Source organism: Pezoporus wallicus, unplaced genomic scaffold, assembly GCF_028554395.1.
Source record: "Pezoporus wallicus isolate ANWC-B61680 ecotype Strahan unplaced genomic scaffold, APGP_CSIRO_Pwel_v1 contig_7820, whole genome shotgun sequence".
In the NCBI taxonomy this organism is placed as follows: domain Eukaryota; kingdom Metazoa; phylum Chordata; class Aves; order Psittaciformes; family Psittacidae; genus Pezoporus; species Pezoporus wallicus.
In genome coordinates, this window is record NW_026641900.1 from 1,179,319 (window position 1) to 1,207,011 (window position 27,693).

Here is a 27,693-nt window from a genome sequence, read left to right on the forward strand (position 1 = left end):
AGCAGCTGAAGATGAGTTGATGTGGTGCTGCGTGCATGCACATGGGTACGGGCAAGTTGCGGCACAACCAGAGTGCTCCTCCTGTGCCTCACTGGTTAATGCACAGTCCCACCAAGCCGTGACTGCTCCGTGCAAGTGCCAGCAGGCAAACCTGGAAAAACCCAACCCACACCAAAACCTACCTGCCCTTTCTCCTTCAGTTTACCTCCAGGCTCTCAAATAAGCCACAGCAGGAAGATTCAGGTGGATTTCAGTCCTAGTGTGATGGCAACACATCACTTGGAACACAACAGCTCTGCTTGCTCAGAGTTTGTCTTCTTTTTATGCCATAAATGTTATTATTTAACTGGGATTCTAGACAGAAAGCTGATCACTACATAATGCATTCATCTTTATTGCCCCCTCTCCATTGCCTGTATGTTCACTGCTGGGTCTAGCCACTAAAGAAAAGGTTACTGTCTGAATTAATGCTGTGAATCAGTGGGAATACAGTCAAAAAAAAAAAAGCAAAGCAGAATTTTGCCCATAGTCTCACTGTTAACACATGAAAGAGTAAGTTATGCTGAGGTTCAGCTGCCAGCATTTTCATTTATTCTGACCCCTATTTCGGGGAAGTGCTGAGGTAATTTCTTGAGCAGCCAAGGCAATTTCGCTGGACAGTAAAATAACTGAGCTTCTGTGCTGAACTCTCATCCGCAGCCCATAATAACTGAAACACAGCATATACAGGGAATAAGGCACAACTGAGTACATTCAGTTTATATTGTTTCTTAGAAAAGCTTTAAAGGAGCAGACTGGCTGTGAGACTGTGTCCTTCACTGTCCTCCCAATGACTACACAGTCAGATGCTCTTGTTAAGTGTATTTCCTTTGAACCATCACCTTTCTGGTTGGGTTTTGCTGGTTTCACTGATCCTGAATTACTTTTTCTTAGCCAGAATAGCAATTAATGTCTTTAGAGAAATCAGAGCTTTTCAGCAATGATTTGGTTGCTCTCTCTTGAGCCAAATGATACAAAATCTGTCTTCTAAATCCTCTCTGAGCAATAGGGAGGCCTGAATGGATTTCATTATAATATGATATAAAATATGGGTCTCACAGAGTCATATTCATGCACTTTCACAGCAATTATCTGCTCTCTTGATTGGATGAGGACTGGGCCTTGATGAATCATTTTGAATATAAACCATGTAGCTAACAGTTCATCAAATCAGCATGAGAAAAGTAGTACAGTAAACCCAACGTCCAGACTTTGTAAAGGAACAGTGGCAGCTTCCAAACCAAAAGTGGGTCAGCTGAGGTGCACACAGAGCAAGACAGAAGCTTACAGGGGTCTTTAGGAGACCATGGGCTAAGGCAGCAGTGTGCTGGGACTACCAGGATAGCTACACTCCTCCTTGCACTGACACCATAGTCAAAAAACTCCAAACAAACGTGCCTAGAGACATTGAATAAACTCACTTTGTTCACACACCTTCAAAAACAGATGTGTGGTGCGGTCTAGAGGGTCAGTATCTGTCATTACGTCTTGTCTTCAGCTGCTGGTCATCTGCACAGATTAGTAAGAACTGCCATGGGCAGAGAAGACCACTCCACCTGTGTTGGATGATTGGACTGGGGTCCTCCGTGGGTCTGTATCTCAAGGCTGAGCTCTTGTGAGGATTGCTGATGTGAAAGCACTGCTGAGGATTTCTTGGGTTCCCCTCCCTTCCCCACAAGCTGCTTTCATGAGGAGTTTCGGGGCACTGTCACACACATGGCTGGGACTGCGTTGTGAGTTTAGCATTCATAGGGATAGACAAACAGAGAGGCACTCCTGAAAAGGTGGAGAGCTGGCGTGCGGATCTGACCCTTCCCTACAGAGGAAATTCAGGCCAAAAATGGCTTTTGAGCCCAACCATTAACCTAGCAACGCCAAGTCCACCACTAAAGCATGTCCTTAAGTGCCACATCTACGCCTCTTAAATACCTCCAGGGATGGTGACTCAACCCCTTTTCAGGGCAGCCTGTTCCAGTGCTTGACAACCTTTCTGGTGATGAAATTTTTCCTAATATCCAATGTAAACCTCCACTGGTGCAATCTGAGGACATTTCCTCTCATCCTAGTACTTGTGATAAGAGACCAACATTCACCTCACTACAACCTCCTTTCTTATAGTTGTAGAGAGAGGTTAGGTGTCCCCTCAGCCTCCCTTCAGTCAGGCTCAACCGCAGTTCCTTCAGCTGCTCCTCATGCTGTGGTCACGCTGTGATCCTATGCTGTGGTCAAGTACTAAGTTTGGAAAACATCAGCACCAGCACAGGAATTTGGAGAAGTGTGACCGCAAGGAAGTATCTTCCCATTAAAAAAATGGTAAAATGCCTGCCTTCAACTACCACAAAAGCAAAAAAATGAAGATGCTGGAGTTACTAAAAGCCTGATTGTCCATGGTTAATTCATTTTTCAGTGACAAACTGACCTGGATGGTGCCATAAATGGATCATGAGCTTTTGCAGAGCTTTTTTTTTCCCCTGTATAACAAGCAAGACTCCTGACTGCCAGCACAGCTTTGTTTACATGTTCAGTTCAGTCAGCTGATGGCCAATGCCCTGTGTGATGCGAGACACAGATGACTTCTTCCCAGAAAGGGATTTGTTCAGCCTCAAGCAGAGTTCCCTCAAGAGACCACTGGTCATGGCAGACAGCATTTACTTAAAGTAGATGGTTGCCAGAACAAGATTGTCTCGTTTTCCTTTGCTGGTTTGGCCAAAAGCCAAGTTCATCCTTCAAATCCCCCCTTTTTTTTATCCCCTTGATTTTAAGGTTTCTGTGAGCAGTGATTAACAATTCCTGTACTAATGTCGATGGCAGTGTGATAGCAGTGCGAGCATGCCAGCTCTGTCACAGTCTAGACATGCAGGTACACATGATGTGTTCACACCCTGTCATCTGACAGGCCTTCAGGTAGCAGAGATGTATATCTCCTCAATGAGTTTTAATAACTGAGGTGCTAAAGCTGTGAAGTACCAAGCACCTCCTACCCACCCACTTCTTTGTCAGATTAAGCCCTAAATCTCTCTGAATGTGTTCTTCTTTGCTGGGAGAATATTTAGGCTATAATTTAAATCTTTTCTCTTTTACAGCTGCACAATTCAGTTCAGTTGCTTTATCTGCAAAGCTGTTTCTCAGAGACCAAGAATAATGATGTAAAAGCTATAAAGTTAATTTAAGAGCTGGTGATGATCAACTGATTTGAAGCAACTCCTCAGTGTTTCAGGTGGACTCATTTTCATAGCTACAGCTGAGACCCTTCGAGAAATCAGCTCAGTTTTCAGAGCCTTCAGCCTTCTCTTCTCATACTTTTCCTTGGCTTTTTTAGTCTTCTCTTCACTCCTTTTACACCTCTGTTTCTCCTTCCTCTTTCTTCCCTTCTTATGGCATTCTCCTCCCCTCTTTTCTTGCTGACAGTGTCTGCTGCAGCCACAGCACAAACGAATCCAACCATTTCCCGTGTCAGCCCTTCAGGAATGCGTAGTCTAAGGCGCATGAGCTGAGGAGGAAGAAGGGAAGGACAGGAGTGTCACAGCATGGCCACCTTTTAGTCATTACCCCAGCCCGGGTGGGTTTTGATTCCTCTAACCACAGGCCTGATCCTCAGTGCCTCCAAACTCTATTTACAACATGTTTAGTAATTTCCACCAGCTGGCCCTTATTGAGAGTGTCACTCAGTGCTTCAAGTAACAATTTCATGTCTCAAATGACATGGTGAAGAATTCCATCCTAACCAACGTTATTGTTTTTAGGCTGATAATCTTTTTAATTAACAGGCATTTGTTGTGAGCAGTTTTCCTCTGGAGGTCCTCAAAACCCTGGTGGGAATGGGCATTCAAACCTCTTTTCTCTACAGCAGACTTTGGATCAGGACCCCAGTGCTGAAGCACACTGTTTGAAGGTCACTTTTCGTTTCTAGGATCAACAACCTGGAAACAAAGGAGTGCAAGACGTTAACGTCCTACATGGTTTAAAAAATAATCGTGAATGGTTTAGAAGCCTGACATGTCAGCTGGGAATACAGTTGATTGAATAAAAAAAGCAACAATCACATGAGGATGCTGCACTCCTTTTTTTTTTTTTGCATAATCAGTCACAGACTTTGATTTATGCTCCCTCTCCTTTCTGCCAGATAACGAGGACTTAGTTCAAACAAGCTTGGTATCCCTAAGGCTATTGCCTTCACCCTTCTCCTTGGCTGGCAGATGAGGGAAGATTGGCTCCAGCCAGGAGGGTGCTGAAGCACAGAGTCTATGTACGTAAGATGCACGAGTGTACATCAGAGCCTGAGTTACTGAGCAAAATGCTGGCTGGGGTGCCCTGAGTAATGACAAAACCAGCTAACCAATAGCAAATTGTAGAAAAATGGAAGGAACAAAGAACAAATAAACCCCAAAATAGTGAGTAGTCTCAGTTCTGAAACCTCCTTCCACTGGGAAATGCCTTCATTGCGTTGAAAGTGACTTGGACTTAGAGACTTCCACTGGCCCTGCCCAAAACAAAACTGTTTTAGTGTTGCCCAACTTGTTGCTTTCTGGCTAGCCAATGTCTCACTTGCCAGTGCTATACTTTGGCATCACTGAAAACACTACTGAACTCCATACTTGTTTCCGTGCCATGTTGTCTCACCAAAGCTTGTTCTTTGCTACAAACAGAAGGAAGAAACCTCACAAGGTTGTCAGGGCTGCACAAAATTGAGTTGCTGCACTGTCTGCAAGAGAACACCTGGGCTGGTGAAGCACGGGGAACCTGAATTTGAGCCATTAAGTGTAGTATTTGCAAATCTGCCTGTATTATGCTATTCCTCTTGAGCCATTGGTTGTACTTTGTTACTAGCTTGGGCAGCAAAGTCTGCTTTTCCTGTAATCTCAGCACACCATGAAATAAATACAATGAAGTACTTGTCTGTGTGTAGGTCATAGCAACTTGTGAGCTAGATATTGACTGGCCATCACTACATATGGTCTGTGATCGCACCTCACACATTGTATTGTGCAGCTGTTGTTAAACGGTGCATGCATGTGCCCGCTAAATGTCTAAATAACATTTTCCTTTACAATCAACTCTCATCAGGAGCCAAGGCCAGAGATGTGTTAGAATTGGCCCATCTCCATTTAGTCTACAGCTGTTGCCCAGGATGTGGGGAGAGACACAAGGTTAAGTAGTGATGGGTCCAGCAAATGCAGTGAGCTGTTGCTGTAATGCTTGCAAATCAAGCTGGGGCAAGAGTTAATTTGGATTTCTGGAAATAAGTGTTCCTAATTTAAAAACAAATTAAGTACAAAAATTGATCATAGTGCAAAACCAGTATAAAAATGCCCGCAAGGTAAATGGTGTGGCTCCAAACAGGTCTCTCAGAAATCCCAGGGAATGCTGAAAGCAAAAGGAGTGAGTCATAAGCACATGAGCCGAAAGAAGCTGAATACAAAATCATGCATCTCTGCTTAATTCCATCACATGATGAGTCCCGGGGCCCTTCATTTAATCGGAAAGCAGAGCAGTGGGGAAACTTCAGTCTCACTTCTCAGTGGGGACCGGAGGAGTTACCGTGTGCAGGCACCGGGCACTCTCTGCTCCCCTGAGCCGACGCAGGGGCTCCAGCACCATGAGCGGTGCTCGCCGACACCTCGGATTCCTGCTCCTGGCCGAAGCAGTGCTGTGTGCTGCTGCCACACGTGAGTGCCTCCTTCACCCTGTCCCCTCTCCCTGTCCCTGCGGGTTCAATGTCCTGAGCCAGGGCAGTAAGAATGGCTGCTCCGTGCAGGTGCAGAGGTTGCTGGAGGTGTGCTTGGGAAACAGGAGGTGACAGCTCCACTTGGGTTGTCTGGCTCTGGGTAGAAATGTCACTTGAGCTAGAAAAATACTCCAAGAGCTGTTCAGTTATTGATTCCCTGAGCTCCAACAGATACACAGCACTGACTGTGCCTTGGCTCAGTCTTGGCTCACTTCAACACATTTCTAGCAATAGCTCCCCAGCTGAAGCGTGGCTAGAAGGGCACATGTAGAATGAACTTCTCCCAGGTTGCTCAGCTCAGCTGTGGCTGGGAGAAGCCAGGTCAGAGGCAGTGCTCCCCACTGGGATGCCCTGACCTGTGGATCCCCAAACCTGGGGAGCCCAGCTGAGGAATTAAATCCTAAAGCCACGGTGAGCAGGCGCAGGGCTGGTCCTTTGCTTTTTTCTGGGCTCCCAGCTTGACTCAAGTCTTAGGTTGAGTTCCTGAGTTCAGGGCTGGGATCCCAGAAATGGGATTTTAGGCTTAAATTACAGAATCTACAGTAAGGAAAGTGAAGAAGTTAAAAGCTGTGGTCCAGCTGAGGGTCCATCTAGCCTTGTAACTCTTTCCAATGGGACACAGTAAGAGGTGTATAACCAGGCAAGCGTATACTGGCATTTACTCAGGACACCTTCCCAGCACTAGAAGTGCCTCTGTCAGATGTAGTCATTGTATTTAACAGTTTTTCCTGTACTTTTCTTCCACCCATTCATGCACTTGGGTTTTGATTACAACTGTGTAAATTTTTGACAAACACACAATAGGCTGCCAGCAAGAAATTTCACACCTTAACTGTGCTTTGTGTGAAGAAATACCCTTTGTGCGCTTAGAACCTGTAACCTGCTGGTTTCATTTCATTCTCCTTAACTTCTGTACTTCCAGAAAGAGCGACAAATTGCTCCTGCCTCCATGGTGCTCATCATTCTGGCTTTGAATTCTGCTCTGTCACCCCTTCTCCAGGCTCAAGACACAGTTTATTTAGCTGTTCCTCATATAGAAACAATTCTAACCCTTTGTAGCATCCTCACCACCTAGCTCTGAACTTTGTTTCCTTATACCCTGCTTGATCTGCAGAGAACAGAGCAGCGTGAAGTGTTTAAGACATGAACATACATGGAATTTTACAATGCTGTAATGACAATTTCATCTCTGGTCTCTATCTAACCTTTTCATAGTTTTACAGCTACCAATGAGCACTGCATTCAAAACTGTAAAGCTCCAAAACCTTGCTTCTGAGTAGCAATAGCTAGTTCAGGGCCCCTCATTCTGTCAGTTACATTTAACTATGCTGAATTTAGTACAGCTTTATTCTTGAGTCATTGAGCCTCTTAAGTCCTTCCGTCTACTAGTTTCAGATGCTCTCTTCAGCAGCTTAAATCTGTTTTCCAGATTATGAACATTAAAAATTATTTCAGCAATTGAGAAAACTGGACACTTTAACTTCTGGCTCATGTATCTTAATCAATTCTTTATTCATGTGAATTCCTCCATTCTTACTCCATGGTAACACAGACCCTTTATGTGCCTTTACTGTGGGACTTCACCAAATGCTGTCTGGAACTCAAGCAGACAATAACAAGCAGGCCAGCCCTGCTCCCATGCTCTCTGGCTCCCTCAGCGTAACTCGAATCCATTTGTGAGGAATGCACTGCTCTCATGGCATATCATATTAATGCACTGTATCTGCTAATTCTGTTCCTCACTGCTGTTTTTACAAGCTTCTCCAATTTGAGCCTCAAACTTTTTGTAATCCTCTAAATCTTCCCTGGAAGTGTTTTTAAACAGTTTTTAAACACTGTCATCACATTTGCCAACTTTTGTTTCTTGGCCACTAAAGCAGTTTTGAAACAAGATGTTACATGCTACGGTTAATAGCTCATTTATTTCACTCTTGAATAACGTCCATACTTTGTGAGCTATCCTATCTAGCCAACTTCTTCATCATTTTGGTTTGCTCTATTATTTTATTTTTCTTTTGTGCCAACACTTCATTTTGAGAGAGATTCTCCATCATCGCAAAGAAAAATTCTAGCACTGAAACCTCTTACGCTCCTCTTCTGTGAATGAAAATTTAAACTAATATACTTAACTTTCATGCTATCCCTTTATTATCCCTGAATGCTTCTTTTGTATCTACATCATCCTTTGCCCCTACAGACTTTCTGGCAAGCTCTCTACTACTTTTGTATTTGAAAAAAAAGATAATTAGTAAGTTTGATGTTTTTTAAGTTGTTCCTCAAATTCCTTTTTTTTTTTGTCCTGCTTTATTACTTTTCTATACATAACTTTAGAAAGCTCACATTATTTTCCGTCATCTTAGCTGAGCCCTATCAGCCTTCTTACTTATAATACCCTTTCAACTTCTTCAGCTGGGTCATCTTTTTGTTGCTGTTGTTACAGTACTGGCTTTTGTTCTCTCTGTCATGGCTAACACACTATCACAGGAAATGCTGAATTTCTTGTCTTTGCTACATTTTTCACCAAAATGAAAACCAGAATGAGAAGGAAGAAAGTCAATCAGAGTGTAAGAAAGATCTTTTCTCCTATGATCACCTCACCAAAACTATTACAGTAATCAGTTCCTTTGAGTATAATATTAGTCTCTCTATTTTGAAGTGAATTGCTCTCATTTTGGTTATGACCAACATCTGTTCTTGAGTGGTTTTCATTGTTAAAGGAGAAATACATTAAAGCCTTTGGTCCTTTAAATTCAGCAACTGAAAATCTTCAGTTCCATGTGTTAGAGAAACCAGTGCTGAAGTCTTTGCTCGCCTGAAAAAATGTCTTTGTCTTGTCCTGAAGCTTGTAAAATGTTTTATATTTGATTGAAATAAACAAAGCACATCAGGGAGGCACAGAAATGCCTGAGGAGCTTGTGATTTAGGAGCAGTGACCACAATTATTACCAAAGCTGGACAAGAAAATGACTTATGAATTCAAGGCTTGTTATTGAAGATTCAAAATTAAAAGCATTTATAAAATTAAAAGTGCTCCAGCTCTTGTTGATGAATCAAGCATTTGGGAAGAAAACAATGATTGAAATGTTTTGATCTGACAAAGCCAAAACATTGTTATTTATTAAATTTTAGATAAAAAATCAAAGAGAATGAGAAAAAGAAATCAGGAAAAGTCCCCAGTCACTTGCTTTCAAATAAGATGGCACATCAATTTAATGACCTAAAATGTAATTGAACTTCACAAGCCTTTGTGAAACACTTTTATAGTTGCTAATCTGTTTTTTTCCTGACAAAAGTTTCTGAAGGACAACATTACCTTCTGATCAAGACTGAAAACAATACAGCATGTGATACAGACCATGAAATAAATATCAGTCATGACGCTTTATGCTTTGCTCACATCAAAATATATTAAATTTGGAAGAAAAACTCGATCAAGTGATTTAAGTGAGACTGTGGAGTGTTCCTGTAGGGCAAAAGACTGTGGGAGAGTATGTCTGCAGGCAAAATCTGTTCTCTTCCTTGAACTTTTTGGTCCTGGGAGAGAGAGTTACCAGCATCAGTTCAGAGAGACCATTGAGATGGGACTGGCCAAGGGGTGTGCTTCCTGCCCAGCAGAAATTTCACTGGGCAATGAAACATCAAGAGGAAGCAGCTCTTCTGCAGTGCTGTTTCTCTGGTTCTCCCTCGCAGTAAAATTAGGAGTCACATGCCCGTAAAGACTGTGCTTAGACAGGCTATACCTGCTCTGTACCTTTCCCAAAACTTGGAGGAATTCCAGCACAGCCAGTTATATTACAGCAACAGGGATATTCTTGCCCTTCTTACAGGTCTCTGCATTTTCCTTGAAGTGATCCAGCTCTTTGTTGTACTTGGGTATAAACCTCAGCAGCATTCAGCATCAGCTGCCTTTAAAATGAAGCCATGAAAAGCAGAAATCCCTTGATGTTGTGACTGAATGGCACACCCAGCAGTTACTTGATTAACATGACAGAGTTGTTTAAGGCCTCCAGGCATTCATGCCTATGAGCCTACTTAGGAACATCTTTTTATGGCATCCCACAGTTATTGACGTGTTCCTACAGGTTACTTGGCTATTTTCTTTGCTTTTCATTATGTGTACTTTGTGACAGAAAGACAGATCCTAGAAGGCCTGGGAAAAGCTTGAGCCCGTCATTTGTAGTAATATGAGAAGAAAGAGGTTATTAAAGTGATTTAATATCTGAGCCATTTTAAAGTAATAGGCATGAAAGTTCATATGTTTTTGTTGTTGTATTATAAACACATTGAATTTACTATTCAGCTCTAAATTTCCTTTTCTGGGAATACCAGCTTCTGTTACAATTGATTCCACCCCTCCCACCCAACCAACCAGCCAACTCACCAAAGCAGCTTCACTGGGTCAAAGTTAATTCCCGGCATAACTTCCACTAGAGCATAATTCAGACACTGAGTGAATTTATCCTGTTAGCGTTTTACAGGCAAGCACAAAGCCATCATCAATCAAGCAATATCTGTACAACCAGCCTGATTGTTGCAGGGTTATATCCATTCATACAAACAATTGCTCTGATATGATCAAAACATTTTAGACCTTTTTCATAGAATCATAGAATAATTAGGGTTGGAAAGGACCTGAAGATCATCTAGTTCCAACCCCCCTGCCGTGGGCAGGGACACCTTACGCTAAATCATATCACCCAAGGCCTCGTCCAACCTGGCCTTGAACACTGCCAGGGATGGAGCATTCACAACCTCCCTGGGCAACCCATTCCAGTGCCTCACCACCCTAACAGGAAAGAATTTCCTCCTTATATCCAATCTAAACTTCCCCTGTTTAAGTTTTAACCTGTTACCCCTTGTCCTGTCACTACAGTCCCTAATGAAGAGTCCCTCTCCAGCATTCCTATAGGCCCCCTTCAGATACTGGAAGGCTGCTATGAGGTCTCCACGCAGCCTTCTCTTCTCCAGGCTGAACAGCCCCAACTTTCTCAGCCTGTCTTCATACAGGAGGTGCTCCAGTCCCCTGATCATCCTCGTGGCCCTCCTCTGGACTTGTTCCAACAGTTCCAGGTCCTTTTTATGTTGAGGACACCAGAACTGCACACAATACTCCAGGTGAGGTCTCACAAGAGAGGAGTAGAGGGGCAGGATCACCTCCTTCGACCTGCTGGTCACGCTCCTTTTGATGCAGCCCAGGATACGGTTGGCTTTCTGGGCTGCGAGCGCACACTGCCTGCCCATGTTCATTTTCTCATCAACCAACACCCCCAAGTCCTTCTCCGCAGGGCTGCTCTGAATCTCTTCTCTGCCCAACCTATAGCTGTGCATGGGATTGCTCTGACCCAGGTGTAGGACCTTGCACTTGGCATGGTTAAACTTCATGAGGTTGGCATCAGCCCACCTCCCAAGCGTGTCAAGGTCCCTCTGGATGGCATTTCTTCCCTCCAGGGTATCAACCGAACCACACAGCTTGGAGTCATCGGCAAACTTGCTGAGGGTGCACTCAATCCCACTGTCCATGTCAGCGACAAAGATGTTGAACAAGATCGGTCCCAACACCGATCCCTGAGGGACACCACTTGTTACTGGTCTCCAGCTGGACATTGAGCCATTGACCACAACTCTTTGTGTGCAGCCATCCAGCCAGTTCTTTATCCACCGAGCGGTCCATCCATCAAATTGATGTCTCTCCAATTTAGAGACAAGGATGTTGTGTGGGACAGTGTTGAATGCTTTACACAAGTCCAGGTAGATGACATCAACTGCTCTATCCCTGTCCATCAGTTCTGTAGCCCCATCATAGAAGGCCACCAAACTGGTCAGGCAGGATTTCCCCTTAGTGAAGCCATGCTGGCTGTCACCAAGCACCTTGTTTTTCATGTGCCTTAGCATGCCTTCCAGGAGAATCTGCTCCAAGATTTTGCCAGGCACAGAGGTGAGACTGACTGGTCTGTAATTCCCCGGGTCATCCATTTTCCTCTTCTTGAAAATGGGGGTTATATTTCCCTTTTTCCAGTGGTTGGGAACTTCACCTGACTGTCATGATTTCTCAAATATGATGGCCAGTGGCTTAGCAACTTCATTTGCCAGCTACTTCAGGACCCGCGGATGGATTTCATCAGGTCCCATGGACTTGTGCACGTTCAGATTTTTAAGATGGTCTCGAACCAGATCCTCTCCTACAGTGGACCCAAGGTCTTCATTCTCACAGTCCCTGCATCTGCCTTCCAAGACTTGGGTGGTTTGGTCAGAGCCTTTGCCAGTGAAGACCGAGGCAAAGAAGTCATTCAGAACCTCAGCCTTCTCCAAATCCTGAGTAGCCAGTTCTCCTGAGAGCTTCCTGAGGAGACCTACATTCTCCCTAGTCTGCTTTTTATTTGCTATGTACTTGTAGAATCCCTTCCTGTTATCTTTAATACCTCTAGCTAAGTTTAATTCTTATTCTTTTATTCTTTCTCTGGAAAGCTTGCAATAGTGCAAGTAAAAGCGTGTCAGTCTGACAATGGTGGAATTGTCTTTATGTTGGTTATAGTTGATACATTTATAGCTGCAATGATAAAACTCTGTAACTTTCTCCTAGTGAAGAGTTTTCTAATCAGAACAAGAATATAGTCATAATAGGAAAGCTGTTCAGCATACGAGCAATGCCTTTTAGAGTGGTAAGGAAAATGCTATTACATGGCATGTTCATTTCTTCTCCAGGGTTTCAAGATGTGCTGGGCCAGGGAAGTACTTCTCCTGTCATATCCTACAGGAAGCTACAAGGCTGGTCTAGTGATCAAAATAAATGGAATGAAAAGCTTTATCCTTTCTGGAAAGAAGGAGATCCCAGATGGAAGGACTGCTGGAAAGGTGATTGCACATATGCATTTCAAATACACTGAAAAAATTGGCCAGAAAATCCACCTCACTGAAGTGCACAGGTGCTATAGTGCTTTTTCATTGGGGCAATATCCATCACTGCTGTGAGGAACAGCAAATTAGAGACAGTTGGCTCTGATACCATTCCCAGGGCATTTTCTGAGGAAGCAGAACAGTGAGTTGTTACAGGAAATGACTTCCCATGACTCATAGCCTCAGACATTAATATTTATGAAGTATTGATGGCTCTAGGACAATCCATTACTTGAAATACGCCCTAGAGGACCGACAGCTTCAACTGCTACCTTGGTAGGGCATTGTGGGCTTTAGCTTGATGACTTTGGTGAAGACCCTGCTTATCATCACCTGGTCTGAGCTGAGGTCTAAAGGCTGTATCTCTGGAGAGAAACAAAAATATTCTCCTTTGACCCCTATGAGTAAAACTCCATATTCTTAGCTCTCAGAAGGAAATTGGTGACAGACCACTAAATGATGTGGAGAGAAATGATGAATCCCTCTGATTGTTCTAAGTTGGGGTTTAGATAAGAGTGCAAGTGACTTAGAAGCATAAACCCCCTTAGAAGCATAAACCCCCTTAGAGGATGCAATAAAGCATTTCTAATGTAAATAGTGCACAGCTGCAGGTAGCTGCTGCTCTGATGCATCTTTTACTGCAGTGAAGACCAATTTTCTTTTCTACAGGCGGAAGGGTGACAGTCAAATTGGACACTGACAGCCCAGCACTGGTAGGATCCAATGTGACTTTTGTTGTAACTCTCCAGTTTCCCAAGTGCCAGAAAGAAGATAATGACGGCAACATAGTATATGAGAGAAACTGTACCCAGGGTAGGTAACTGCAATCTCCCTGCACTGTACACGTGTCTGACTTTGCTGCTGATGTGAACAGGTCATGAATCCTTGAAAACAACATAGGTACATCCTATGACACGCCATGGCGCTTTTAACTGGTAACTACACTCATGTCTAACCTGTGCTACACCAGGCTCTCTCCTCAGAAGATTGCTATGGTATGTTTACTGTTCTGTACCCACTATATATAATGACCAACTAATTGAAGATTTGCCTTCACAAACCAGTGATATTAATTTTGCTTCCTAACAAAGCTGTTACTGCTCTTCAACTCAGTCACAAGGTTGCACAGTCACACTGTGTTCTCCAAAATTTATACAGCTGTCAATTTATACAGCTGGTTTATTTATTTTTCCCAGTTGGGAATTGTAGAACACGCTAACCATTATCTGCATCTTGAAAAACTCTTTGGAAAGAGTAAATCTCACATTCCCACATTTTAAGATTTAAAAACAAAGATGAAAACACAGAATTTAAAAATCAAGCAATCTTTTCATCAGAGAATCATCTTTTTCAGCTTATTTACCATCACACAGAGCAAAAAAACTATCATAATCCCAATGTTTGAAGCTTCTGGATCTAGAGCAGAACAGGCTGCTGTACTTTTCCTCCTCTGAATTCGTAAATGTTCAACAAATTGTTTTACAGATCAAACCAATTTCCATTTCAAGGCATGTCAGCAACTCTGTCAGCCTCAGTTCTACTTTTTGATTGCCTAATGTTTTGTTAACAGCTGACATCCATTCTCTACTTAAGATCTGTTTTGCTGTTTGGGGAAAGAAACTGCCTTCTCATTATTAAGAAAGGAACTGAAAGTCATGTCTGAGTTATTTAAAGGTGCCATAGAAACTTCTCTAGCAAAACAAAGTCACTTCCTCACAGCACTTCCGTGGCTGCTATTGCTATTCACCATTTTAGATTCTGCTTGCCAAAGGTTCAGGTAGCCCCATTAACTCCAGTAAAACAGTAGCATCCTGTGTAGTCAACAGCAAGTTTTGGGCAAGGAGTTTCAAACTGTCTGGCCCACGTGACATTAAAGCTTTTTTAAGCTTCTAAATAAAATAATGCCAAGCCAGAATAATGGTGTGTTTACATTAAAAAACAAAGCACAACTTTAGAATGTTTAAAACCTCGTTTTAGATGTTTAAAACCTCTTGTAACTGCTGTAAACTGGGGTGTCCGCCTCCTGCTCCCTGCCTTTCTGCACACTTCTCATGTCCTATTTCTACACTTAGATTTTCCAGTTTCCCAAGATCAGCAAGTCTATGTCTACAACTGGACTGAATGGATTGACAACTGTGGCTGGGAAAACTGCACAAGCAACCACAGCCATAACGTATTCCCAGATGGGAGACCTTTCCCTCATTATCCTGGCTGGAGGAGAAGGAACTTTGTCTACGTGTTTCACACGTTTGGTTAGTACCGTAACACATCCTTTGGTTTGGCTGACACTGCAAAGCTTATATTCATTCTGCATTCTGCAGCTCAATTGTCAAGTATGTTATTAGAAGTCCTTTAAAAAGGATTTCACACTCTTAAGTGGAGATCCCAAATTCATTCACCACATTCCAGAGAGGCCATCAGCTGCTTTGCCTGGAAATCATGAATTACCAGGAGATTCTCTTTAAATCTGCATTCACAGTACTACCACTGAAGAAAAGTAATTTCAGTAGTACCCAAAGATCCTTTTCTAGGAAGGGGTCAGATGGGTCTGAGCAGGTAAGTCAGATGATTTGTTGACCACTCACTGCCACTTCAGATCCTTACCTTTAAGAGAGACCATAGCACTGTGTATCTTCAGATTGGTTAAATGGTGCAGCACTTCTTGCCTCTGGATAACTGAAAACTGCCACTGACTGTGTGGTACTGCTCTGGTTGCAGATGCCAATTTTCAGCATTTCCAGCTCCAGGGAATGTAACTGTTGGGCTATTCCTGCCATTGGCTACATACTAAATCTTAGTATCCTAAGTTAGCTGGGCTAAATCAATATTATCATCAGTATCAGCATGAGTAGTAACAATAATAATGTCCCAAATTTTAGGTAGAGGTAATACCTACCCCAAGAGCTGTTACAAAGACAAATAAGCAAACGTACACAAAGGGCTCTAGGGTATGAAGAAAGAGGTATTATATCTTCTTGCTACACTGAAAGTGCAAACACAAGATCACTTAAAGTGCCTAAGAGGTAACAACATCCAGTACATAATCCTAATGACTTAATGTAACAAAATTGCTTTGGAAAGATACAGGTGCTAATTTTTCTTAGATTATTGAAATTTGGGGCATGTTTCTGACACCTTCAAAAAAACCCACATAAATAATGGGAGTAAACACATTGTAAAAATATTCAGTCTTCCAAAACCCACCTGCCAAGTAACAAACACAATTCTAAACTATTCATTTTGTGTTAGACAATCCAAGATTCACAGATATATTGCTTCTCTTAAAACAACTTGTAGCTTGGCTGAAGGAGAAAACTTCATGTTGTGTTTCAGGTCAGTACTATCAGAGAACTGGACGATCTTCAGCAATGTTTTCAGTCAACACAGCAAATATCACTCTTGGCAAACACGTGATGGCAGTATCCATTTACAGGAGAGGGCACTCATCATACGTTCCAATTGCAAGAGCAAGTGCCATTTATGTTGTGACAGGTGAGTGTGCCAGAATAAACTGTAATAAAATATTGGGGGTATTGTTTAGGTGTTAAAAGAATTCAGCACAAGCATTATCTGGCACAAAAAGAAGACATTGGCCTAAGAAAGGTTTTTGATATGAAAGTGGAATCTCTGGTAAATTGCTCTGAGTAGTGTAATTGACCTTTGTATCTAGCTCAGTTGTGATACCTCTACTTTGTAATGAAAAATTATTTATGAGAGGAAATGCAATATTCCACAGATGCCTGGGATTCCTCATTTGTTTCTGGGTAACGGTTTCCTACTGACATTCACCCTCAGATCAGTAAACCAAATTAAAGTAGAAACCCATGTTAAAGATATTCATGTCTCACATTCTGACTGTTGCTGTTCAGGAACTTTGCTGCTGTTTGTTGTTTGCAGCCAGGTATGTATGCTTTAATTATTTACTTCCTTTTTTTCCCCCACTCCAGACAAAATTCCAGTATCTGTGAGTATGTTCCAAAAACATGATCGCAACATCTCAGACTCCATTTTTATCAAAGACTCACCAATCACATTTGATGTGAAGATCCATGATCCCAGCTACTATCTTAATAATTCTGCCATCTCTTACAAGTGGAACTTTGGAGATGGAAGTGGCTTATTTGTAGCCAGCAGTCCTGTGGTGTCTCACACCTATACTCTGCAAGGAAACTTCACTCCAAATTTAACTGTCCAAGCCATCATACCTGTACCTTGTAAGCCAGTGACACCCACTGCACCACTGCCCACCTCAGCAGGTAAGAGTTTATTGAACAGCGATGATACTCTGAGTTATGCTAAAACTAAATTCTGATATTCTAGGTTCATACCATTAGAAGTTTTACTGTCATCAATGAAAGAGCTGCAAAGCTCTGCAAACCCTCTATAAATTGGTTTAGAGACAGAATCAATAAGCATAAACTCTACACTACATTTGATCTTAGCTGAAAGGCTGAGAAACGATTGGCACTGGAACAGGTTGCCCAAAGAAGTGGTAAATGCTCTATCCCTGTCAGTGTTCAAGGCCAGGTTGGACAGAACCTTGGGTGACATGGTCTAGTGTGAGGCATTCCTGCCCATGGCAGGGGGGTTGGAACTGGATGATCTTAAGGTCCTTTCCAACCCAAACCATTCAATGATTCTCAAAACTCTTCTATGATTCTATGGTAGCCATCACTTACACATTTAACACATGACACATCCAGTTCTACCACCACAGTGACAGCATATAAGGTCTTCATGTGGACATGCAGTACATATAGATTTAGTTTTATACCCTCTACCATATCAGGTCTGGTGGTTTTAGCCTTGCCTACTCAGCACCACCCTCTGAGGTAAGATGTAAGTTTTAAGTGAGACAGAGGTATTTCACAACACTCTTCTAACCAGTTCCTTTCTGGTTTGTATTAACATCCACCTGAAACTAAATGAGATTGGATTAAACTAGAAAATAAACTTACTCATATTCCAAAATATGGGATTTCCATGTAGCATTATCCCAGAACTGCTTTTCCACTTTAAATTTATGCACTTTCACATTTCAAAATAACTTTCATTATGTTCAGCATTTGTTTATCATCTCAGTGGTTTTAAGGTTTGCAAAAGGCCAGCAGTTTCAGGCTGGGTAGTTATAATACTATTCAATTGTAAATGTGGCTATATTTTTCAAATTTCAGAATTTTAACATGTGCTTTTACCAAAATGCTGAGTGAGAATGAAAAATGAATGCAAAGATATAATTTTCACCACTTCCCCTCTTCATTTTTCCACCAGCTGTAATGTAGAGCAATGAGGAAATACCTTCTTTTTAAAAGAGCATTTTAAACCCTTTATTGGCCTTTGGATTTCTTCTGTAATTGATTTGGGAATTTTAAAGAAGAGTTTAATTATATCAAACCTTGCAGTCTCACTTCTATTTCACAGAGATGGCTCACTAGCAAGGTGGCTTTTAGAGTGAGGCTACCCAGAACACCTCAGGGTTCTACAGCTGGGCACGTGTTTTCTTTAAGGCTGATTACTGTGATCCCATACAGATACATATGTGACTGCACAGCTGCAAACCAAAGTGACTAATGACCTAGGTAATGAATATAGTTGAGACATATGGCCATGATCAGAATACCTCTAAGCAGAACTTGTTCTAAAGCCATGCATCTATTCTTTCTCCTTCAACTCAACAGTAATTGCTGGAGCAGCTTCTAATGAAGACTATTCTACCACTGTCGAGTCAATGGAAGATAATCCAGATGAAGGCTGCCATATTTACAGAAATGGATACTACAGAAGTGGTATCTCTGTCGTAGGTAAGGATATGGGTCAACACCTGAATGGAAGACTGGGGTTAACAACAATGTATGGTAGAGATAGTATTTATTTAGGTTCAATTTTATCAAATACGCAAGACCCACAATAAGATCCTTCTCTGGACATAGCTGACATTTTAAGAGATTAATGCACAGACAGCTAACTGGCTGACTTTGGTTTCTTTACACGCTCTGCCAAGACCTAAATAGCAGAGATTATAGACTCTTGATTTCAGAGATGCAAGGCCAGGCACTGGTCTGGATGCCTGCTGATGGCTCCCCCTATGCTACATACGGTGTTTCCAGGCACTCAGGCTGGAAAATGGCTAGTGGGTATGTGCACCATACCACTACTTTCTATATAATCAGCTTCTGAACCTGCCACACCTGGAACATACTAGCCTGGTGGGAGTCACATAAGGTTGAATTGGCCTTGGCATGAACAAAAGTCACAGGGAGTGGGACAGGAAAGTGGCTCAGTAAAATAAATAACTAAATAATAATAATGGAAAAATAAAATAGAGCAGAAAGGAGCAGCCCCAAAGCAAAAGCACTGTAAAATCCCTCAGCTTTCAAACTGTTCAAGAGGAGTGCTAAGGGAGGGAGAAAGCTATGGAAAACAAGACCTGAACCAAGTATCAGCCAAACACTTGATGTTCCGTACATACAGACTTCAGAGCTTGTCATGTGTTCTACCACTGACATCTGCTTCCTCTCCCAGAGGGAATCCTTGAGGTAAATATTATACAGATGATGAGCATCCAGATGACAGAAAGTCAAGCTGAAAACTCACTGGTTGACTTTGTTGTTACCTGCCAAGGGAGGTAAGTGTGTGAATGAAACTGCCAGTCTTCCCTCTTTAATTAGGTGCTGGAACACAGTCTGTGCTTAGATACAGCTGCATGAACAAAAGCTGGGAACTGCAGTGTTTCTATTTCTTGACTGGAACTAAAGATAATGCAAGTCTCATTTGTAAACTATGAAAACAGGGTTTAGTGCCAGGCTTGTAGGATTCAGAACAAATGTCAAGCCTCAGTAAAAAAAAAACACAACTAGATAGCAGAGAGAAACAATTTGTGTTTTCTTGGCCAAGACAAGATTTCAGCACTTACTGGAAAATGGGAAGCAGTCTACTGAAATTGGAAGGAAACCCCTTCTTTCTGTCTATGATTTTTTGACACTTAAAAGTAAATGGATGTGTCCAAGCAATTTCTTGGATAGAAAAACATTGCACTAATATTCCTAGCTCCTAGAAGGGGATTATTGTTGAGAGGACTGAGAAGTACAAGAATCATCTTGGTAATGTAACTGGATAACAATTAACCACTCATAAGTTAGTGTTCACTTTTTTGGCACATGATACTATACATAAGAATCCACATTCCTTTCTTAATGATGTGTATTAAAGGTAACAGATTATATAAGATGTTTTGAGGCAGGTAATTCTGTGATCTCCATAAAATGTTAAATGATATGTAAACCAAACAGATGATTTTACAGATTGCATATATGCATTTTATAGAAAAAAAAACACAGAGATAGATATATATATACACACACAATGTACAGCTATGTATAAAATAAATACATAATATATTAATAAAACACTCTTAAATCTTTATAGTGCCACTCATTTCAGTAAAAATACACCAGCATAAAACTGGGGCATGAGTGCAATGTGTCTATAAACTGGGCTAAGGTCACTCCAGAGATGTAATGTGTTCTTCTCTCTTCCCATCTCAGTCTCCCCACAGACGTCTGCACAGTAGTTTCTGACCCCACATGTCAGGAGTCCAAGTCTGTGGTATGTGACCCCGTCACCATCACTGATGAATGCTTACTCACCATCAGGAGAGCTTTTGAGGAACCTGGAACATACTGCATAAACATCACCTTGGGGGATGACACAAGTCAAGCCCTTACCAGCGCGCTGATTTCTGTAAATGGAGGTGAGTCCACAGAGCAGATGTGGGTCATCTGTGAATAGCTTCTCCTGGTGGTTACTTCTCTGCAGGGGAAAAGAGCACAGGAATTTATATGGGGGTTTGGTTATGCCTGGAGGCCTCAGCTGAGACTGCACCAGTTTTTGTAAGAGTCCAGGCAAAGATAAAGACACAATTATTTCCCTATGGGAATTTCAGATATTAGTACTTGGCTTCATTGATGTTTACGATCCAATGAGTACAGTAATTATACAAATCCTTCAGTATCACAGACTATAAACAGTTCTTAAGCCATAACTTATTTTTCCACAGAATAATTCTGTTGGGCAGAAAAGCACGTAGGGACAGGCCAGTCAGCCTATCCACACATGGAGAAATAAGAGAAACAGCGAGGAATTCAGCTCACTTGAGACGGAATCAAAGTCTGTAGCTGAGCTGGCTGCCTTGGGTCCTCTATGTAGCCCATTAACCTTGACCAGGTTTCTATTTCTACATGAGGAAAAGATGAATCAGGTTCTGGAAAGACTGTGTACAGTCTGGCCAGGGTAACTATTTCAGAACAGGAGGTTTCCCTTTGGTTGGATGAGTATCACTATGTCTTGCTCATGATTATCCAAGCAGTCTTTAACAGAACCAGGTATTAAACTCAGCCTCAGTCAGAAGTCTAAATGATCATGCTGTCTCTCTGCTCACACTCCATTCCTCTCCTGACCTCCCACGACAATGTCCTAGTGACTCTTCTGAACTCTTTAATTACTATCAGCCAAGCAACTGACCCTTTGCCACAGTAGTTTTGGCTGATTTTATTTAATCTAGGTATAAATTTAGTTGTACCAAAATCAATTTGTGATGACTAAGGCACAATGCCTGACCTATAAATGCATTCCAGCTCCTACAGATGACAATCAGTACGCAGCAAGACTTTTCAGAACTGTATTCACAGAAGCTAACTTTAGCCTAACAAGGCTGGTCTTCCTAGGTTTCCTCCAGAGGGTAAATCTAAGATGCATTTTGGGGCTTCCGCTATAATCAAAGCAGAGTTAGGATCTAAGAGAGGTTGCTGATTTGAGTAATCTTCTGAGGGAGCCCATCTAATGTTTGCAAACATTTCTCATGTGCCACAATTTTCCACTCAGTTCAAGAGAAAGCAAGTATTTATGAATTTCTGGAAATCCCATTATCTGGTGCTTGAGTATTTGGTGCCTAAACATCTGGCCCTTGAAATCTGGCATGACTGTGCCTGGGTTACATAGGCATTGCACAAAACATCCGCACTTAACTTGCTTAAGCTGCTATTGAATGAGTTGAATCCTATGATTTAGACCCATCCCATCAGTATATGTTGCTTTGAAAACTAGCCCAAGAACCTATCTTATTAATAAAATAAGGTAAATCCCTTTTGCCAAAGTCTCAGCTAAAATATTGTGTAAACCAGGAATGAAGTCAAGACTTCACAAAGAATTGTGTCAACAAACTGGGAAATATAAGAGGCACATATACCAAGTAAATGGTAAACCCTGAGTTGATATCTTGATTTTCATAGACAGCAATATACCAAGTAAATGGTAAACCCTGAGTTGATATCTTGATTTTCATAGACAGCAATTATAAATTAAAAAAATTAAAAAAAAACTAAAAAGGGAATCAAACATGCACCTCTAAGATACTTCATTGTATAAACACTATTGTTAATATGAGGACCAAGGATGCATCTCAGTGTTCATAAATTCAATAAAGGTACAATCTGTGGACTTGAAAATTAAGATATTTAGCAGAACTTAAAAAATATTTGTAATGATTTGGCTTCTTCCATCAGATATGATGCAATTAGGAGTAGATGTAGGTGAAATGGTTGATGACAGATCAGAGCAGAGTTCAATAACTGGCAGAGCTCTAAGTTCCATTCCTGAAATGAGCACTTTAAAATAGCAGAGCCCTCAGCTCTTGGATAAGGTAAATAAGCTTAAGTCCATAAAGCTCTCAGCCACACTCTGCAATCTTAGCATATGGGACTGCAACAAACAGTAACATTTAAGAAACCCGTTTTTTATCCCCTTTCCCCTGGTCATCACCTCTAAGAGAAAACTGAAGCTGATTCTAATATTAAAGCTCATGAAAAGACTGCATCTCCCATACTCTTGGTGTAAATGTTCCCCTAGCATAGCACTGGTAAGGAGTAAATCAACCTCACCTCATGGGGTGCCAGCAAGACTCTCCATTGCCTTCCATGCTGGAAGGGCAGCCATGTGTCTCACTCATATGGGAAAACTGGCAAAACCTAACTCACACTGGCGGAACTCAGAATTAAACTGATTAGGCTGTGAAAGTACCACCTCCTGCCAAAGTCACTGACCTCCAACGTTTAGCATATTAGAAGTATTAAGTGTACTTCACTCTGTACAGCAATCAGATTTTGTAAAGAAAACATCACTTTTACTTGTTTCACTGTAAAAACCAGGCTCATTTTTAATCAAACTACTTTCTGAACTCTAGGATCATCATCAGGAAAAACAGAAGGTGTCTTTATCTTCCTCGGTGTGCTGGCAGTATTGGCCACCATTGGGGCTTTTGTCCTTTACAAGTAAGTTGCTAGTTTCTGGTATTAAAAACAGTTCAAGGAACTGTCAAAAATATTACTTTAAATTAACAAAACTAACAAATTTGCATTAGCTATATTTTTGTTTCTTTTTTATTGTGATTCACAAATATTATGGTAAATATTCAAGAAAATGAGATTATTGGATTAAGCCACAAAACCATTGGAAAATATGCAAATATTCAAGACTTCCACAGGAAATCACATTCTGTGCTCATAAGCACAAACAGTAATACTAGGAGGCCTGGGAACTGCATGAAAGCAGTAAGCAAACTCAAACTACCCGATGTGATGCATATATGCAGTTAAGACCTAGCAAAATTTAGGTCTAAAACTCTCAGAAGAAGTCTTTGTTAATGACTGACAGATCAAGAACTAATCATCAACATTCTTCATTAAATTGGCAAATTTTTGGGGAAAGGGTGCTGGGCATGCAGGAAAGTAGTTAACAAAAGCACGTGTTCCTGCATCATGAGCTTGGATGTTTCTCATGAAGCTAAGACTGCACCAAGACTCACCCTTTGCAGCCAGTGGTGAGAAAGAAACACCTCCACAGAGCAACAGAACCTTCTCATTAACCAAGCCTTAGTCACCACTGCTGACTGTTAACCATTAGATGGGTTTGAAAAGCGAAGGAGGAGAGAGAGTATGTGTCATGAATACATGATTCTCTTATACACTGGTCACATGCTAAATGTGAATTTTCATTTGAACAGCTTTCAGCAACTAACTGTGCACATTCCTTGCAGGAGGTACAAGCAATACAAGCCTATTGAGAGAAGCACAGGACAAGCAGACAACCATGAGGGACTAACTGCTTACTTCAGCAATTTAAAAGCAATTTTCTTCCCTAGTAGCACTGAGAAAAATCCTCTGCTGAAAAGCAAACCAGGCATTGTTTAAACCTTTAGTCTAACACTGGTTAGGTTACGTATAGAACTCATATCTGAACTGTCCTTTGATGCTTTTTTCTTATTAAAAAAACAGGGGTAAGGTGAAAGCACATATAGACGGAATGTTAACTTTTGGGGGCTTGGTGCAATTAGAAACACTAAAATAGTCCTTTGCAAAAACAAGGATATAGTTTTGAGTACTTGCTGTTCTTGCTTGTGATCTAGGATAGAGTGTTCTGATTCACCCCATACCCTTTATCTGGGTTTTCTGACTTCCAGGTTAATTAGCTGCAGAAATGATCAGATCCACAATCTGCAGGTGGTTAAAAAAAGGCTAATTAAACAAATAATCCAACCTTGTAAATAGTTACATCTTAAACACACAGTCCCTTACAGCTACTTACTGCCTTAGCAGCATTCATGCCTTAGTTAGAAAGAAATAGAAAAACAGACACAGGGGGCAAGCATGTGTTATGCCTGTGGAATGCAACGTGCCATGGCCTATTCCCAGGCATTGCCACTGAACTGCTGACGCTGTTACACTGTTTAGGAGGTCCTAGCACAGTCTTGCTCCATGTGAGCTAGCTCCCCACCAAGCAAACCCCAGATTCTGGGAACCACCAGAGGCACTGTGCCCCACCAGGAGTTTGGCAGCAGCCACCCTGTTTTGCAGGGTTCAACAGCATGGATGCAGCTCATTACATGCCAGTTGGCCTCAGTGCCAGAAAATAGGGCTGGACACATTTAGTTTCCTACTGGACATGTCTACCAGCGTGTAAGTCTCACTATAAACTAGACCACAGATACCCAAGCAACAAGATGAGGCCCATGTGCTGGGCTCTCCATGTATGATCCTTAGATGCAATTGCTGATGCTGCCTTTTGTTTCTTTGCTTCTGTTGGCCTTGAGACACTGAGCTGGCACTGCTGCTCCTCAGAGGGCAGGTATGTGCTCCATGTACAAAGGTCAGCAGAACGAGGATTCTAGCAGGAAGGGGAAGAATTCAATTCTCTTTTCCCCTTCTCATTTCTCTCCTGCTCCATCTTCAACCACTTAATCAAATAAATGAATACCCGAATGTAAATAATGTTCTATATGCACTATGCTCCAGCTTCTGCTTTTGCATGATGCAAAAAGCTTAGGAAGTGTAAACTTCTGCAAAACCAATGTGCCTTCACTCTAGCTGCAGTTCTGTGTTAAGAAAACTCATGTTGAGGCCTTTCCCAAGTAATCTGGTCTTCTATCCATACATGCTCATCATTCTGCATTGTGACATTTCACAGTGCAAGACCAGAAGGAAACTGTTGAAGGCTGGATTACTGGATGATAAGAAGAGCATCTTATTTGTATAGGAGAAGATACTGCTAATAAGGTTTACTGAGATGATGAAACAGACCAAAAATGCTTTAAACAGTTGTAAGAGCTTTGCTGTTAATATTAAGGGTTATAATCAAAACAAAGTTAACTTTCAATTGGGAGGGGCAAATGACCTTACACAATCCATTTCTAGACACTAAATTCTTTGAAGATCTATACTTCCATACAATTAGCTTATTTACCTGCCAGATCTCAATACATATTGTTCTTAGGTCCTGAGGCAATATATAAGCATAAACATATTTCCTGGTATCTTAGCAGACCTGTCAAATACTCATCATTCTTAATCTCAATCTAGTATTCACCACCATTTTCCCAGTGCATGGACACCTTTTAATGATTTAAGGATATAAAAAAAAAAAAAAAAAAAATGGAGATTCCATCATACCTATGAGATTAGTTCTTCAGTTCTAAAATTCAGCAGCTTCTATTCTTATTTTGTTTCCAGGTTCTCCAATTATTTAAATTCTTTTCTGGCCATTTCAGTTACATTATTAACAGCACCACAGTCACCATTGTTCCATCTTCCTTCAACGTAATACCCTATTGTCTAACCATAACTGAGCATCTAAAACCACTTTCTGATTTAAATAGAAAACACATTTCCTGCAAAAATTACTGCGCAAATGTTATGTCTTCTGTTATCAGCCAGACTGCTGACAGGAATTACTGTAATTTGTATTTGTTGCATTAGTTTGAGTCGGGACAGGGGTTTAGTGGAAAGCTTAAGATGACCTGTAATGCAGCATGAAAAAATTAAATCTGTCACAGCTATAATGCTTACAGTCAGTGCTGATGGCAGCTACCACTGACCTGGGCTATACGTAGAAAGCATCTTGTGTCAGTAAAACACTGCATGTTTGGAGCACAGACATCTTAAGCTTTTGCATAGGAAACAGCTTTTGGGCATCCTTTAAGAACTTTATCCTTTAACCTAAGTATACGGATTAGCTTGCACTGTGTTACTTTAAATATCATGTGGGAATATTGAATTTGTGTAATTTGATTTTGCCTTTTCATCTGTAACTTCCATTTCCTACATCTTCACTTTTATACAATGGAATCTAACTGCTGCGTTGAAAAATAAACCATCTAATGATTTTAAAGAGTACATTTCCTTTCTCTCAGAGATACTGTCAGATAAGCAACTTGATGAATTGTCCAATTACCAATCAAAACAGTATCTGCCTACAGAAACACAAATAGATTTGCCTTAGTCTTAGCTCACTTATGAACATCTGGTACTATTGGTTAAATAGCCATTTTTGCAACCTCCCCAGTACTCAGAGCAACAGCACCACAAACCTGAGAAGGAGGAGACTTTCTTAACAATCAGATGACAGCTGAGGAACTCAGCTTCAGAACAAATTAGGATACAGATGAACTTCATGTCCTTCAAAGGCAAGAACAGCTGTCAAACAACAGATTTGTGAATGTCAGCAAATGTTAGAAGACAGGTTTCAGGCATTCCCTCTGGAGGCATAACATCAAAAAAGGACATCAAACATAGAAGTACATCATCTTTAGAAAGAACATTGTTTCAAACATGTCATCAAGAGAAATGGAAACATTAGCCAGCTAACAAGTTTGCTAAAGATTACTTTGAAAATGAAGTACCATTTCAAACCACTTCTTTTGTTCCTCCCTCCTTTTCTTCTTGACCACTTTTTATAGCACACAATTAAGAGACTCATCAGATGCAACATTTTTTTTCTCACCAAAAGTATTTGTAAGCTGAAGAAGACCAGCCCCTGAAGGAATCTGCAAGAGGCTGTGTGGCCTGTCAGTGTAACTTCAGTTTTGTATAGCTTAGTCACATTTCCTTTGAAACTAAAGCTTTATCACTATAGGTTTTACAACTCACACAATTATGCCTTTTAAGTCTTACTACTGCTGTTTTACCATCATACTCAGCAAGGGAGGTAAAAGAGGCTGAACAGTAACACTTTTATTTTACTGACAGTGTAAAAACCAGCATCTCTGGGGAAGGGGGTGGAGGGAAACACGTTTCACCCACAGTAAACACAAATTTGTGAACTTGCCTAGGTCATAGCTTTTTAACCCGGCAACATCCCCCGTAGCAAAACAAATACAGCAAGGCTACCGCCCTGCACCCATGAACACTATGGGAGAACTACAAATGTAGAGCACGTTTTCCCCGAGAAAAATGTACTAATTTGAAACCCGCTGCACCCTTGTAGGCCTGCACTAGGCTTGAACGCGGATACGGCGACTGGGGTTTGTACAGCCGTGCCCACGTTTCGCGTCTGCTCCTTTCCACCTCCCAGACACGCTGAGCCCTGGTGCCCGGTGTCCGGGTACCGGCACTTCCCCTCGACCCTCCCATTTTACCGCCTCGTGGCTCTGACACCTTCAGAAAACACTGACGAGAAGTGCAAAACGGGGACGAGCCACCGCCCGCCCC

At 41.5% G+C, this 27,693-nt stretch overlaps 1 protein-coding gene and 1 long non-coding RNA gene across 2 annotated transcripts; one reads left to right on the top strand and one right to left on the bottom strand.

Moving 5' to 3' along the window:
- Positions 1-3,331: 3,331 nt before the first annotated feature.
- On the bottom strand, positions 3,332-21,740 carry LOC130608115 (uncharacterized). Its single transcript, XR_008974452.1, has 3 exons — positions 20,809-21,740; positions 20,383-20,467; positions 3,332-3,959 (listed from the first exon to the last, which is right to left on the bottom strand). It is a non-coding gene; the product is annotated as an uncharacterized LOC130608115 (long non-coding RNA).
- GPNMB (glycoprotein nmb) lies at positions 5,512-24,733 on the top strand. Its single transcript, XM_057425775.1, has 11 exons — positions 5,512-5,705; positions 12,467-12,616; positions 13,328-13,471; positions 14,731-14,910; positions 15,992-16,150; positions 16,606-16,914; positions 18,337-18,459; positions 19,181-19,283; positions 20,203-20,408; positions 22,896-22,983; positions 23,748-24,733. The coding sequence occupies exons 1-11, from the start codon at positions 5,636-5,638 to the stop codon at positions 23,899-23,901; spliced, it is 1,686 nt and encodes a 561-aa protein (XP_057281758.1). The 5' UTR covers positions 5,512-5,635; the 3' UTR covers positions 23,902-24,733.
- Positions 24,734-27,693: the final 2,960 nt, after the last annotated feature.